Source organism: Primulina huaijiensis, chromosome 14 (assembly GCF_012295235.1).
Source record: "Primulina huaijiensis isolate GDHJ02 chromosome 14, ASM1229523v2, whole genome shotgun sequence".
NCBI lineage: Eukaryota > Viridiplantae > Streptophyta > Magnoliopsida > Lamiales > Gesneriaceae > Primulina > Primulina huaijiensis.
In genome coordinates this window covers 18,632,086-18,645,987 of record NC_133319.1, presented here as the reverse complement: position 1 = coordinate 18,645,987, position 13,902 = coordinate 18,632,086, and the positions used below count along the sequence as shown (strand labels likewise).

The 13,902-nt window shown below is 34.8% G+C and overlaps 2 protein-coding genes across 2 annotated transcripts; both read right to left on the bottom strand.

Moving 5' to 3' along the window:
• Window positions 1-797: 797 nt before the first annotated feature.
• Window positions 798-8,750, bottom strand: LOC140957044 (protein HIGH CHLOROPHYLL FLUORESCENCE PHENOTYPE 173, chloroplastic-like). The gene is made up of 13 exons (XM_073414112.1): window positions 7,920-8,750; window positions 7,172-7,384; window positions 6,296-6,500; window positions 6,098-6,173; window positions 5,631-5,766; window positions 5,415-5,519; window positions 5,203-5,283; window positions 4,964-5,053; window positions 4,816-4,881; window positions 4,658-4,714; window positions 4,499-4,576; window positions 4,263-4,310; window positions 798-1,020 (listed from the first exon to the last, which is right to left on the bottom strand). The coding sequence occupies exons 1-13, from the start codon at window positions 8,490-8,492 to the stop codon at window positions 949-951; spliced, it is 1,800 nt and encodes a 599-aa protein (XP_073270213.1). The 5' UTR covers window positions 8,493-8,750; the 3' UTR covers window positions 798-948.
• Window positions 8,751-11,604: 2,854 nt separating this feature from the next.
• Window positions 11,605-13,338, bottom strand: LOC140956535 (uncharacterized). Its single transcript, XM_073413305.1, has 2 exons — window positions 12,382-13,338; window positions 11,605-12,166 (listed from the first exon to the last, which is right to left on the bottom strand). The coding sequence occupies exons 1-2, from the start codon at window positions 13,217-13,219 to the stop codon at window positions 11,754-11,756; spliced, it is 1,251 nt and encodes a 416-aa protein (XP_073269406.1). The 5' UTR covers window positions 13,220-13,338; the 3' UTR covers window positions 11,605-11,753.
• Between the last annotated feature and the right edge of the window lie 564 nt (window positions 13,339-13,902).

The following is a 13,902-nucleotide window of genomic DNA, read 5'->3' as shown; positions in this document are numbered from 1 at the left end:
AATTTATAACCAGTTATATAATTTTCATGTTGAGACATAAAAATTAAACAAATTATCAATAAACGATGAAATATATATCAGGTGAAATTGTTAAATTAAAATATCGAAATAATAATAATAAAAATAAATTCATGTAATCAATCATATAGCTTAATTCTACTAAATTGTATAACCAATTATATATAACAATTAAATAAATTATTATTATTATCATAATAAATGATGAAATATTTATTTATTCATTAATGATAAATGATTCATTATCGTATTGATACATATTTATTTATTCATTGAAATATTTAATTTCTTAATGTGGGAAAGAAATTTTTTATTCAACATAGAAGAGATGAAAAGAAGCAATTTTAATAATAAAAAGTATATGATATTAACTTGCAAGAAGTGAAAATATTATAAAAATAATATAGTAAGAGATGGAAAATTAATCAGTTATCATAAAACCAAGGGTAATAAATGAGAATGAAAAAGATCAAATAAATTGCAAAATTAAATTAGAATTAGAAATTAAGTACAGAAATTTAAAAGTTATGAATAGAAGTAAAACAAACTTCATAAATTGCACAAAACAATATAGATTTTAGTACGTTATAATCTATTCTATTTTATTAAAGTTGAGGACATGATAGTAACCATTTAAGAAGAACACCAACTTTTTCTTCAAATATCAATTTAGTCCTTCTATAATTTGTCAAATTTCACTTTAGTCTATCGATAATGATAAAAAATAAAATATAGGTTCACGTGCGAATCCAGATGCTAGTAATACAAAAAGGCATGTATATTTACTTTAAATGATTGGGATTTAGTTGGAAAAGCTCAATGTAAAAGCACAATGAAAAAATTATGAAATTCTTGAAAAAAATATTTATACAAATATACAATACTTGACAACAAGTACCTTCCTTTGAAAAAGAACCTGTTATGTATATATTAGGTGTTCTTCTCAAGAACAGAGAGAGCTGGTGTTAGGTAGTTATTTGCTTTGTCTGGTAAATGAGCAACCTGTCAAAAACAACATTCTACACTGTTAAATTTCATGAATTATTTAATAAATCTGTGTTGCCCGAGCTATTAGTTAGTAGCTTGTGAATGGTTTGTGTTGAATAATACAGTTTATTTTCCTTCATTTTCAATTAATTCAATGAAAAATTCAGTGTTCTCAATAATTTTTTTCCCTAAAACTACATGGTATCAGAGACGGGAGAAACCTCATGACCAAATTTTTTGTATCTTGGCAAATTGTTTCCATTTTTGTTCAATAATAATAAGAATTTAATTCTTTCCGGTGTGAAATTTGTCAATTGTCCATGCATTCATGTTCCACTTTCACATCACAACGTTACAAGCCATCAAAACCTTTTTTCCATTATACATAGTGATATTTGGGACCCCTCCGATGTGACAAATATTAGTGGTACATGTTGGTTCTTATTATTTGTCGATAATCACACCCGTTTATCTTGGGGTTTTCTAATGAAAGATAAACTTCTCATATTTTCAAACAATTCCACACCATGATTCAAAACACAATTCTCTACCAGAATTCAGACTTTACGAACAGATAAAGCACGTGATTATTTCAATTAAGTTTTGGGAGGATACCTGCAATCCCAAAGGATTATTCACCAAAGATCGTGTGCTGATAATTCCCCAACATAACGGTGTGTCCGAAAAGAAAAATTTCCATCTCCTGGAAGTTGCTTGATCCTAGTTGTTCACAAAAAATGTTCCTAAGCGCTATCAGGGTGATGTAATTCTCATAGCCACTTATCTCATCAATCGAATGCTCTCACGAGTCTTACATTTCCAGACCCCTACCCAAACTTTCTTTTAGTATTTTCCCAACTCACACCTACTTCATGATATCCCACTCAAAGTGTTTGTATACTCCTCATTCATTCACATCCATGCCCATAACCACAACAAACTCGAGACACTCGCTCTCAAATGCATCTTCCTTGGATATTCTCCAAACCAGAAAGGTTACAAATGTTATTCTCCCACCTTAAAGAAGTTGTACACATCCATGGATGTCACATTCTTCGAAAATGATACTTCGAATCCCAATTATTCTATTCAGGGGGAAAATTTCAATGTAGAACCGCAAAATTGGGATCCCATCACACCATATCTCGAGCCAGCCATACTCCATACTGAACCAAAAATAACGTCTAATCCTGTGACCAACGATCTCTCAACCTCTAGTGAGAAAAATATCATCCAACCGCTTTAGGTTGTACCCTAGAAGGAAACAACAGGATCAAAGGAGCCAAGATCCGATAAAAACACAGCATGTCCAAGACTCTTCCACAACACTAAATTCATGTAACCTTGAAAACAGTACTCATATATTGGAAAAAGATTTCAACAATAGACCCATTGTTGTAAGAAAAGGGATGAGACCTTGCACACAACACCCTATTGGGAATTTTGTCTCAAATGAACCAAAATAGAAAGTAGTTGTATTTGATGAGAGTTGATGAGATAAAGGCACTCGAAAAGAACAAAACATGGCATATTGCAAATCTCCCACCGAGAAAGAAAAGAGTTGGTTGCAAATGGATTTTAACGGTCAAACACTTAAATGATGGAAGCATAGATCGGTTCAAAGCACGACTTATAGCCAAAAGGTACACACAATCTTATGGAATTGACTATCTAGAAACATTTGCTCATGTAACCAAACTCAACATCGTCTGAGTCCTCTTCTCAGTTGTTGCCAACATAGATTGGTCATTGTACCAATTTGATGTGAAATATGTATTGCTTGATAGAGATCTTGAAAAGGAGATGTACATGGACATTCCACCTGGTTTTGCATCAGCAGCTACAAACAATAAGGCTTCAAACAATCACCTAGGGCTTGGTTTTTTCGATTTACCAATGTTTTAAAGAGGGATGGATGTCAAGCTGACCACACTTTATTTGTAAAACATTTGGGGGAAAGGCAAGATTGCAGTACTCATTGTCTATGTAGATGACATTGTCCTTACAGGGAATTACAAAGAAGAACTGGCCCGTGTGAAATTACTACTTTCAACAGAATTTGAAATGAAAGACCTCAGACATCTTAGGTACTTTCTTTGAATGGAAGCAGCAAGATATTCCGTAGGTATCTCAATCTAACAACGAAAGTATGTTCTAGACCTTCTAAAGAAAACCGGTATGTAAGGGTGCAAACCAATTGATACACCCGTGGATCCAAACATCAAAATGGGAACATAAAAGAATAGTACTCCAGTTGACAAGAGAAGATATCAAAAACTAGTGAGGAAACTAATATACATGTCACATATACGACTAGATGTTGGATTTGTTGTGAGCGTCATTATCCAATTCATGAATAACCCAAGTGACGAACACATGGGTGCTGCATACCGAGTGCTAAGATATCTAAATGGACTCCTAGGAAAAGACTAATCTTTAGAAAACTTGGTTTGTATGGGAAAACTTAGTGACATGGCGAAGCAAGAAACAAACATTAGTTGTTCGGAGTATCGCAAAAGCTAAATTCCGATCATTAGCACATGGAATTTGTGAAAGAATGTGGCTCAACAGACCACTAGATGAGCTGAAGATAGAAGAAAATCACCCAGTGGAGCTTACGTGTGATAATCAAGCAGCCATTAGCATGTCCATGAATCCGGTCCATCATGGTAGGACCAACATATTGACGTGAATCGACATTTTATCAGTGAAAAGATTGAAAAAAAAAATCGTTGTGTTGAATTATATCCCTTCTCAATTACAAGTGACATATATTATGACAAATGCACTTCACCGACCAAATTTTCAAGAGTTGTGTTCCAAGATAGCTATGATGAATCTATATGACCCGACTTAAGGGATAATGTTGAATAATAAATATTTAATTGTTATCAATTAATTAAGATTAGATGTGAACTAATATATATTTGTTTGTATTCGAATTCTTAGGATTAAGATGACTCGTATCTAATTTATCCCTTAGATTACGAGATTTAGCTTGGGTAGAGTTCTATAAATTATAGGCTACAATGTATTTTCCTTATTTTCAATTAATTCAATGAACATTCAGTGTTCTCAATAATTTGTCTTTCCTAAAACTACAGTTTGGTCCAACTCAAGCTCAATTTTGACGAAACTAAAGTTGTCTTTGAGTATAGCATTTGTTTATCATGTCAGATTCAAGTAAGATAGAAGATTGATTGCCATTCGAATTGAGCTCGAGCAACTTAGTAAACTAGTCGAGACAAGGTTTTTACCAGTTCATAAAGCTCCTTCCCAGGCTCAGCTACATACTCATAACAAACCTGGTCAATCGAACAAATGCTTTAGCTGCATTTGCTTATACAAATCAAGGAAATATATATATATAGATCGAATTTGATATTCATAATGGGGAGCTGCAGAGCACGTTAAATAAGAAAAATAAGCTAATTGGTTGGGGCAAACTTTACACGGATCATGAAATATAATAAATGAATCGAGCGATACTCACATCAAAGCTCTTGTTTCTTGCTGTTGAGTCATGCAACGCTTTTACACAGATATCAGCAACGTCCGCACAGCTTATTCCCTGTACAATTTTTCCAAATACAAGCAAACGAAAGTCCAACAACTATAACAAACAACCACAAATAGACAGCATGTTTTGTACCTGTGATATACGATTCCCTTGATCAAAAATCAGAGCCCGCTGCCCACCGGGTTCTTCCTGGAATGATGTCTCTTGTCAATGCGCGCGAAGATCGATGAACGCATAATTTAAGGAGCGGTGGACAGAGGAAAGAGAAAGTTTTGGGTCCATATATTTACCATCAAGGGACCAGGACGAATAATTGTGTACCCAAGTCCAGATCTTCTGAGTGAATCTTCACCGGCCTATAAAATTTTGATCGTGAGGAAAATCAGCAGCAACAATAGAATGTTCAGTGTGAATATAGAAAAGTGTGAAGATGGAGACCTTCTTTGCTTTCAGAACCTGCTCTCTTCTGGTGGGCTCAATTCCTGATCCTGTACATGAAACTAAGATAAAATCTGTTTCTTGTCCAGTCTGCCAAGATCAGAAATCCACTCAAATATCAGAACAGGATGGGATAGGCAAGGTTTTAAACAAGAATCTCAAATCTGTATATCATATGCATTTATAAGCACTATTTTAATTCAACAAAATATTTTCAAAGAATATAGACTGGTGCATACGGGCAAAGCTTTTATGTATTCAAGAATCAACTGGAAACTTCTCAAGTCTTGATTCCCCCCAGCAGGTCCATCAACGGATTTCTGCAATGAAGCATTTCGATCAGAATTATTATCTGAGTAAAAAAATAATATATTTATCATCTCATGTTTCAAAAAAAATTCGAACAAACATAAATAGCTACAAGAAAAAGAAAAACAACGATTTGAACAACCTGCCGTCTTGGCTCAAAACGAATGGTCAAAGTATGCACAAGGAATGGATCCAGCATTGGATCTTCTGGATTCACCGGTCTGAAAGATGAAAATGGCACTCTTACCTAAAAAGAAGAAATAACTTGTCAATAATTTGATATTCTAAACGAAAAAACTTAAGCTATTCATAGAAAGATTAAGCTTATATTACTTTCAGCTTTGTGATTTAAACTTACTCTGCAAAAGCCAGCTTTTGTGCTAATTCTGGCAAAGTACAATTTGCTTTGTGACATGTCAGCCAGAGGGCCAGCTTCAAGAATTATGACATATGATCTTCCATTCCCACCAACCGAGAATACTAGACCCTCGTACCTATGCATTACAACAACGAATGAATTGATTCTTTAATTTGGAAGTTGAATGAATGTTTTGACTAAAAAAGAATCAACATCCCACAATCAATATGTTTTAGTGTCAGTACTTTGACTGCTATACACTTTAAAATAAATAAAGAGAATTTTTTTTTAAAAAAATGTGGAAGAGTTTCTGATCTACCATCCATGTGACCCAAGTGGGCTCTTGCTTGCGCAGTAAGAGTGCTACACCATATGAAATATGCTAGCAATCTGAGAAGCTAATCATAAACCTGAACCATATAATCCGAAACTAGGAATTGGGAGAACGTTTTTTAACTGATGCATACCTGTCAAGAGTACTTCCCAAAGGAAGCGAAAGTTTCTTAGACAGTTCGACATAGCCTCCTCTTGTGAAAACGTATCCTTTTAAAAACAAAACGAGTGTAAAACATCAGTTAGAGCATAGAACATGTGAATTTATGTGGTATTCTGTAGTTACAGACTAGCTAGACAAGATTTCTCATCTTATATGAACTATGTTTTACCAGAGAAAACAGCAGCTCCCTGTTCAGTGAACTCGAATTTAGCATCCATTCCTCCATCATATTTGGCCGCAATAACATCCTGAAAATAAGTGCCTTGACGAACTTCCCAGCCATCCAATGCATCCTCAGACTTGAATTTCGAAATTAAAAGCTTGCTTTTGCTGCTTTTTCCAGCCCGTAGTTGTGCAAGTTGATTGTTGTAGTCCTACAATTCAGCAGTGATAAAGAATCGAGCCTTAACTGGAATTTTTCGGATTGTATAACTGCAACTTACCAAATCAAAGAACGTCGTGAATGGAATTGTTAAATTTTAAATAGCAGGAATTTGGTGATGAGTCGATAGAATGCAACACAGAATTTACGTGGCTCGGAGATAAATATCTACATACATGACACAATACCCAAAGGGTGAAAATTCTATTAATCTTTCTTAGTAAAATAAAATCATGACTCCTTTATAAAGGTAAAAATACCTTGAAATAAAATCTGATGGCAAATCTTTCTTAATGGTAAAATCATATCAAAATTATATCATAATTTTAATAATACTAAATAGGATTTTCAAGTTTATTATTTGATTTCTATCGAGAATCATGCTAACACAATTTCATAAGATGATGGAAAATTCATTCAAGTCAAAAAAAATATCCTGTTTTAACTTTCCAAGTTCAGTGCCTTTTGAGATACATCCACATTCAAAACAAAACTTTGGGCAATAAAAGTGTGATTTGAGATTAGCTGCAGGGAGTCATTATTTTAGACAAGGATAAAAGGTTTACTTGAAATTATGGATGTGAACCTTAAAAGCGTTCAAATGCAACTCAAGAGTATACCTTTGCAGTATAAGATATGTTTATATAAAACAAGATATCAAACCTGGAGTGCTTTGGTAATATTGTAAACTCCAAGATTATCGACCCTATTTAGATCCCCGGTGATAGAGGATCGCGCCGTAGCACAATAAATAACCTTGTTACATCCCTGGACAGCGGTCTTGAGAGTTGAAGGCTCGCCAACATCCCCTTTCACTACCTCCACAGCAGTTGGAAGCATTTCCACTACTTCTTTATCATCGTTCCTAACTAAAGCCTGTTAATGATTAAATATCCAAATCCATTCACGAATTGAACCCAATTTTTACCAAGTCCGAAAGAAATTTAGAAGGCCATTGCTAAATGTAGAGTGTGTATTACATAAATGAAACCGTGGCCATTGAACCATGAGGTGCTTTTTGCCACATTATTCATGAAGAACTATTTCTTGAACCATTAGCTGTCTTTTGTCACATTATTCATGAAAGATGAACTCTTTTCACTAATTTGTGAGCAGTAGATTCATAGATAAATTGTCCAAAACAGACGCAAAGAGATTAACTCCTTTGGTAATGCCAACCATATGCAAAAGGATAAGCCAAATTCATCATACCAAAGCAAACTAATCGACTTGCATTAGCAGCAAAAAAGTAATTAAACTCAAGCAAAACACATTGTTACGACAGTTAAGAAACAAAAACTCCAGAATAACAAATAAAGATAAATCATTCATCTTCCTCAATGAACTCTATAGTTTGAAACAAGAAAATGCACGCTTATCGGATAAGAAGCAATGGAGATAAAGAAGATACCTTGACAGTGTAACCCCTGAGCATAAGTTTACGAACCACAATGCGGCCGACGCGGCTGGTGGCGCCGACAACAAGCACGGTGGTGTTCTGCGCACCAGGAATAGCGAATTCGCACATGGGTCCACCCTCCCTCAGCAAAAGCGCCGCCTCATCATCATCAGCCCGAGTGGTCCTCGAAATCTGCCCCAGCCCAGAAAATTTCCGCCACACCTCGTCGAATATTTGCCTCGACCGCCGCCCCAGACCTATCGGACTCACTTCCTCAATCTTAGTTTTGATAGACGAAACCGAAGATGTAGCAGTACCAGCAGCAGGCAAAATTTCCTTAATCTCTCCACTTTCTTGCGGCAACTTTCCCTCTTCTTGCACCTCTTTCCGCTTGCTCTTCCTCTTCTGCGGGGGGGTCTTCTTCTGCTTGTCAACTGAAGAGGCGGCCCGTGTTACAAACGATTTCTGGCATACTTTCACCGCCGGCGGGCTCGAATGCAGGTCTCTCCAATTCAATCTATGGTTGCATGGATGATTATTGCCGAAAATTGAAGATGTCAAAGCCGCAGAAGCAGCTGTACTCATTCTTGTTCCAGTTTCTCCACAACAGCGGGTTTCTTCTTTTGTTTTTGTGAAGTGTGAAGCTCGCTTCGCCGCGAGAGGTGATCAAAAATGCTACTTAGGGAGTCAGCTTCGAAAGCGACGGCCTGTGATTTTATACCACATAAGATGGGCCAATCCGAAACATAGATTTGGTTGTGCGTTTTCTAGCACGAAATTCGAACAAGACACGCATATATGTCCAGGTCCTCTCAATGTTACAACTCTCTAATCTCTACTCCCCTCTCGTTTTGGATTACATTTATTCTAGTTTCTTCTTGTTAGAAATGAAGTTTGATAATGACTTAATTGAATCGTTTTTTTTTTTTATTATAAATTATTTTAAAATTTTATAAATGGTAAGACTTTTAAATTTTTCGAAACCGGAAACATTTTATTTTTCAATGACTTGTAAACTCTTAGTCGTTATCTTTCGGTGTTCGTTGCGATAAACTCGGACTAACGCAATAACATGCAAACCACGTTAGTTAGATAAACCACACTGAAAAAGTCATATGTAACAAGATCGTCCAAGAAGATGTTGGTAGAGAGAATCGAACTTCTGATCATTGACAAAATGCTCAACTATTTCACCAACTTAGACACATCATTTGAGACTACTTGAACATTCTATTAACAAGACCTAAAGTAGATGATTTTCAATAATAGACATGAACAAAAAAAATTTGAAAGAATAGATCTCGTAATCAAAATACACGTGATGCAATGGATTGCATTATTTGTTAACGTTGGTGGACACTTGTGTCTATACATTCTTGAAAAGTACTAATATCATCGATTTATGTATTACAAAGTGTTGCATAAGCATGAGAGATCACATTCAATAAACCAAATTTCTCATCGCTTGGCTAATGATCAAGAGTTCGATTTTCTTTACCAACATTTTCTCATACGAGCTTGTCACACAGGACTTATCCAGTGTAGTTTACATGACTAACATGGTTTGCAAGCTATTGCGTTAATTCAAGAGTTTACCTAGTGATAACGGTATTTAAAATTTTTGGGGCAAGCTCGTGAGTCACGTGGTTTGCAACACTTGAATCCCTAAGTAGTGTAGCTTCGGGTGCACTTGAGCATAGGTTGCGGATTTTCTCATCTATTGGTTTTTCCATGCAGAAGGGAGCTTGACTTTGAATAGCTTGATTTGAGTCGATAATTGTTAAAAGATGTAGTAAATTGGTATATTTTATACTATAAAATTATGCAAATTTATATTTTTGGATGTATTTTGAAATTGTGTTATTGAATATTGAAATGGTACGTATATTTGAGATATAAAAAAAAAAATTAAGAATATGATCTTTTACAAATATAATATTTTAAACAACAAATTAGGTTAACCCGCATTTTAAAACAAATTATTTGATATTCTATGTTGTTTTGATTTTTCGCCAAATACTATAAACTAAACCTCCAAGTATGTATAATATTCATGAATTCACTGCAAATGATTAATTTTTTGAAAAGGGATATTTTTTGTTAGCTGGATAATGTTTTCTTTGAATACGTACAAAAAAATTTAAAATAGGTTATTTAGAGTTATGTTGTACTTTCTCTTTTTGACAAAAGCTTGTGTGAGACGGTTTTACGGGTCGTATTTTATGAGACGGGTCTCTTATTTGGGTCATCCATGAAAAGTATTACTTTTTATGTTAAGAGTATTACTTTTTATTGTGAATATTGATAGGGTTGACCCGTCTCACAGATGAAGATTCGTGAGACCGTCTCACAAGAGACTTACACTTCTCTTTTTTTTATTAACTATGCAAGTATTAAAATATAGTAGTAAAAGATGCACACGCGTTGCATGTGTTATTATTATTTTTAATTTGATCAAATAATATTAAAAAATTAACACGAAATTATTTTCAATTTAAAAGATTTGTTCAATTTAAAAAGGAAATTTTTGTTTAGTTTTTTATCTATGTAAAATATGAATTGATTTAATGCGGTATTTAGTAGGGTAAGAAGGGTAATTATGGAATTAAATATTTTGGTGTCCCTAAGTTAATTACTCTAAGGGTCTCACAATTAATAATATAGTATATAGTATATATATATATATATATATATATATATAATTATTGTCTCCCACTTTCTATAATTTATTTATGACANGACAAATATTCTGTATTATCTATCTTATTTTGTATATTCCATAGTGTACTTAATTAAAATTAGTTACTTTGCACACGCGATACTTGTGTGTATAGAATTTTTTATCATTATCGATGGACTAAAGTGAAATTTGACAAATTATGGATGGACTAAATTGATATTTTAATTGTTGAATTAAAAAAAATAAAAAGTGTGTGTTGAAATTTTTTTTTTTTAAAAAAAGTGTAATATTAGTATCATATAAGGGTAAAGTTGGAAAAAAAACAATTGGTGTCCTTCTTAGGTAGTTACTATCATGTCCTCAACTTTAATAAAATAGAATAGATGGATTCTATTAAAATTTATAAACAATATAATTTCAAATGTATTTCTATAAATATAATATATGCAAAATAATCAATTCCTCCATAAAAAATTAGTACACTTCATGATCCACAAATATTAATGATAAGAATTCAAAATCAAATCACAAGTTTGCAGAAGTTGAGCGTTTTTTATCTAAAAAAAAACAAGAACAAAAACAAAAGATTTTACGGGTGAGTTTCAAAAGAACTTGAATCATTTGCAGTGCCTCATAAATAAACTAAAAATGGGATGAAGCTGCTTTTAATTTAGGTCATGAATTTCAAATCTTTGAATCTAAACACAACTTCAAATAATAGTTTTTCCTGCTAACAATTGTTCAGGATATCTTGGAAATAGACCTCTCGTGAGAATGGATTTTTAATTTTAATTAACTTATTGATTTTTAATTTTAATTAACTTATTTCGAGACAGTCTCACGAGTCTATATTCGTTAGATAAATCGACCTGACTCATGTCCAACATAAAAAGTGATACTTTTGGACTTTGTAATGAGTTGAGTCGAGCCGAGTTGAATATTCGTCTCACATAATTAATTCGTGAGACAATCTCACAAAATTTTTTGTGTTTTAATAAATACCTATCTTTGAATAAATTCGGAAATATGGTCATATGTAATTTATCTCAAATTTCCAACACTCGTCCATGCGACAATATGGTATATATAGTTTGTATCTATGATCAGGACATCATCTGCTAATTTTCACGTTACGAGAAAAATACATTATATATACATGAAGGTCTCTAGTTCGACCCTAGGTGCTGGCCTGCCGGTGGCGCTTGCAAGAGCCTGGCGCGAGAAGCACCAAACCACTGAGTGTAGCACGATCGGAGATTGGGCCAATCCGAGGCTGAGCAATAAGAGAAGTGGTGGAGCCAAACAGAAAGCACCCTTTCTTGCTCTTCATGATCGTCATCCAGTGTCCAGATTATATCTTCCATTATCTTCTCCAGCTCCGCCCTTTCGCTCATGTTCACGATTGGCGCATCCGTGCCATTGTTGGCGGCGCAAAGAAGCGGCAGCCATGAAATCAACATCTTCATCTTGATTTGCCTTGTTTTTTGTTGCTCTGCTGTTGCATCATTGTGGGGCTCTTCTTGTTGCTGCTGTTCTTCTTCGGTACTGCCCAATTCCTTTGCTTGCTTGATTAAGAATGCTATATATACAATATAAAATAGTGGAGTGGACAATTATAAAATGTTGCAGCGGGAACATATATATACAATAATTGAATAACCTGCAGTAGATTCAGGTACAATTCATTACCAAGAAAATCAATTAAGATGCTTTTTTAATTCGAATTCACGAAATAATTGACAAGTATATTCCAAAGAATGAGAATTTGGTTCTTTTTTATTTTATTATTATTACCAGCGACTTTTACTAGGGAGCCTTGAAGTCGCGGCTCAGTCGTGAGAGCAAGCCAAGCCAGGTTCGAGGACGCAGCCCACTTACGAACGGATTCATCAGCACAACCCGAAGCCGCCATCTTCTGCGCCAACCACAGAATCTCCGCCGCCAGCTTCTCCGCCGAGCTCTTTGACCGGCTCAGCTCATCCCTCGGCTTCGCATAGCTCCACGCCACCTGCCCGCAGTACCTCACCCCTCTAAACAAACGACTCGCCTTGGTATACAAAAAATAATCATTCCCACGGCCCTCATTCGTCACCTCCCCTCCGCCGCTGTCGTTCCCGCTCCTCCTCCCCTGCTCCGCCACAGCGGATTCAAGCTGGCTCAGCGTCCTCCCAAACGCCGCCGCGAGCACAGCGCAGTTCACCTCCTTCAGAGCTTCTTGATTCTTCTCCGACAAATTCTCATCAATAAGCTTCTCTGCTAAGGATCTAACAACTTCGTATTTTCTTGAACTCACCGGGATGTCATTCATTATCAAGAGTAACTGCGTAAGTGCCCGCTCAACACCAGACCTTCCGCCGTACCGGAAGCCGCCACCGCCACGAGCAGAAGAGATATCATCTTTTTTGGGATTCAAAGGGTGATCATGGGATTCCGCAGAGGGTCTCAAAGAAGGGAAGAGGGAAGGCAAAAGGCCGAGAAAGAAGAGGAAAGCTGAGACCAGAAAACGGTTTAGGATTCGAAGAAGTCGGGATTTTTGTACCAGATGGATAAGGGGTTTGTCGGCAAGGATGAATATCGAAGTTAGCAAATTTCTGAGGATTAAGGGAGCTATGGCGGACGGTGAATCCTCCATTAATGAATCCTTCAGCTCCTTATTTTGATAATTTAGTATATATTGGTTTATCTTTATTCCGAATTTTCGTCTCCTGTGATATATATGTGGTAGTTTCGACTGAAAAGGACAGGTGAAAACTTCAAGGTGAAGCGGAGAAAAATACATTTGTCAATCGTTTATTTAAGATTCAGTACCCATCAGTTTTTTTTTGTATTTTAATACCTGATAAAAGACAAACTTAGCTTTTACTACATGTTTTATGTATTTTTACCTTTTTACCCTTTTAATTAATAAAAAATTATATAAATACCAATTTTTGTTGGTCATCTTCTCTTTCCTCTCATCATTCCCAATGCATTTGAATGACATATAAATTGAATTTAAATATTTTTTATTTTAAAAAAACAAATTCTCAACTAATTGAAATTTTTGAAATACTTAGTTTTACTTGCGAAATACTTAATTTCAATTTTAAAATACTTGATTTAGTAAATGAAATACTCAGAATGTGTATTAAAATACTGAATATTCTAATATGCAACGCAAGTTCACCAAATGCTCGCATTTCCATTCAAGATCCATTTGGATGACATGTTCATTTCATTTAATTATTTTTTTATTGTTAAAAAAACAAATCCGTAACTAAGCATTGAACTTTTTCAAGTACTTAGTTTTACTTGCGAAATACCTAATTTCAATTT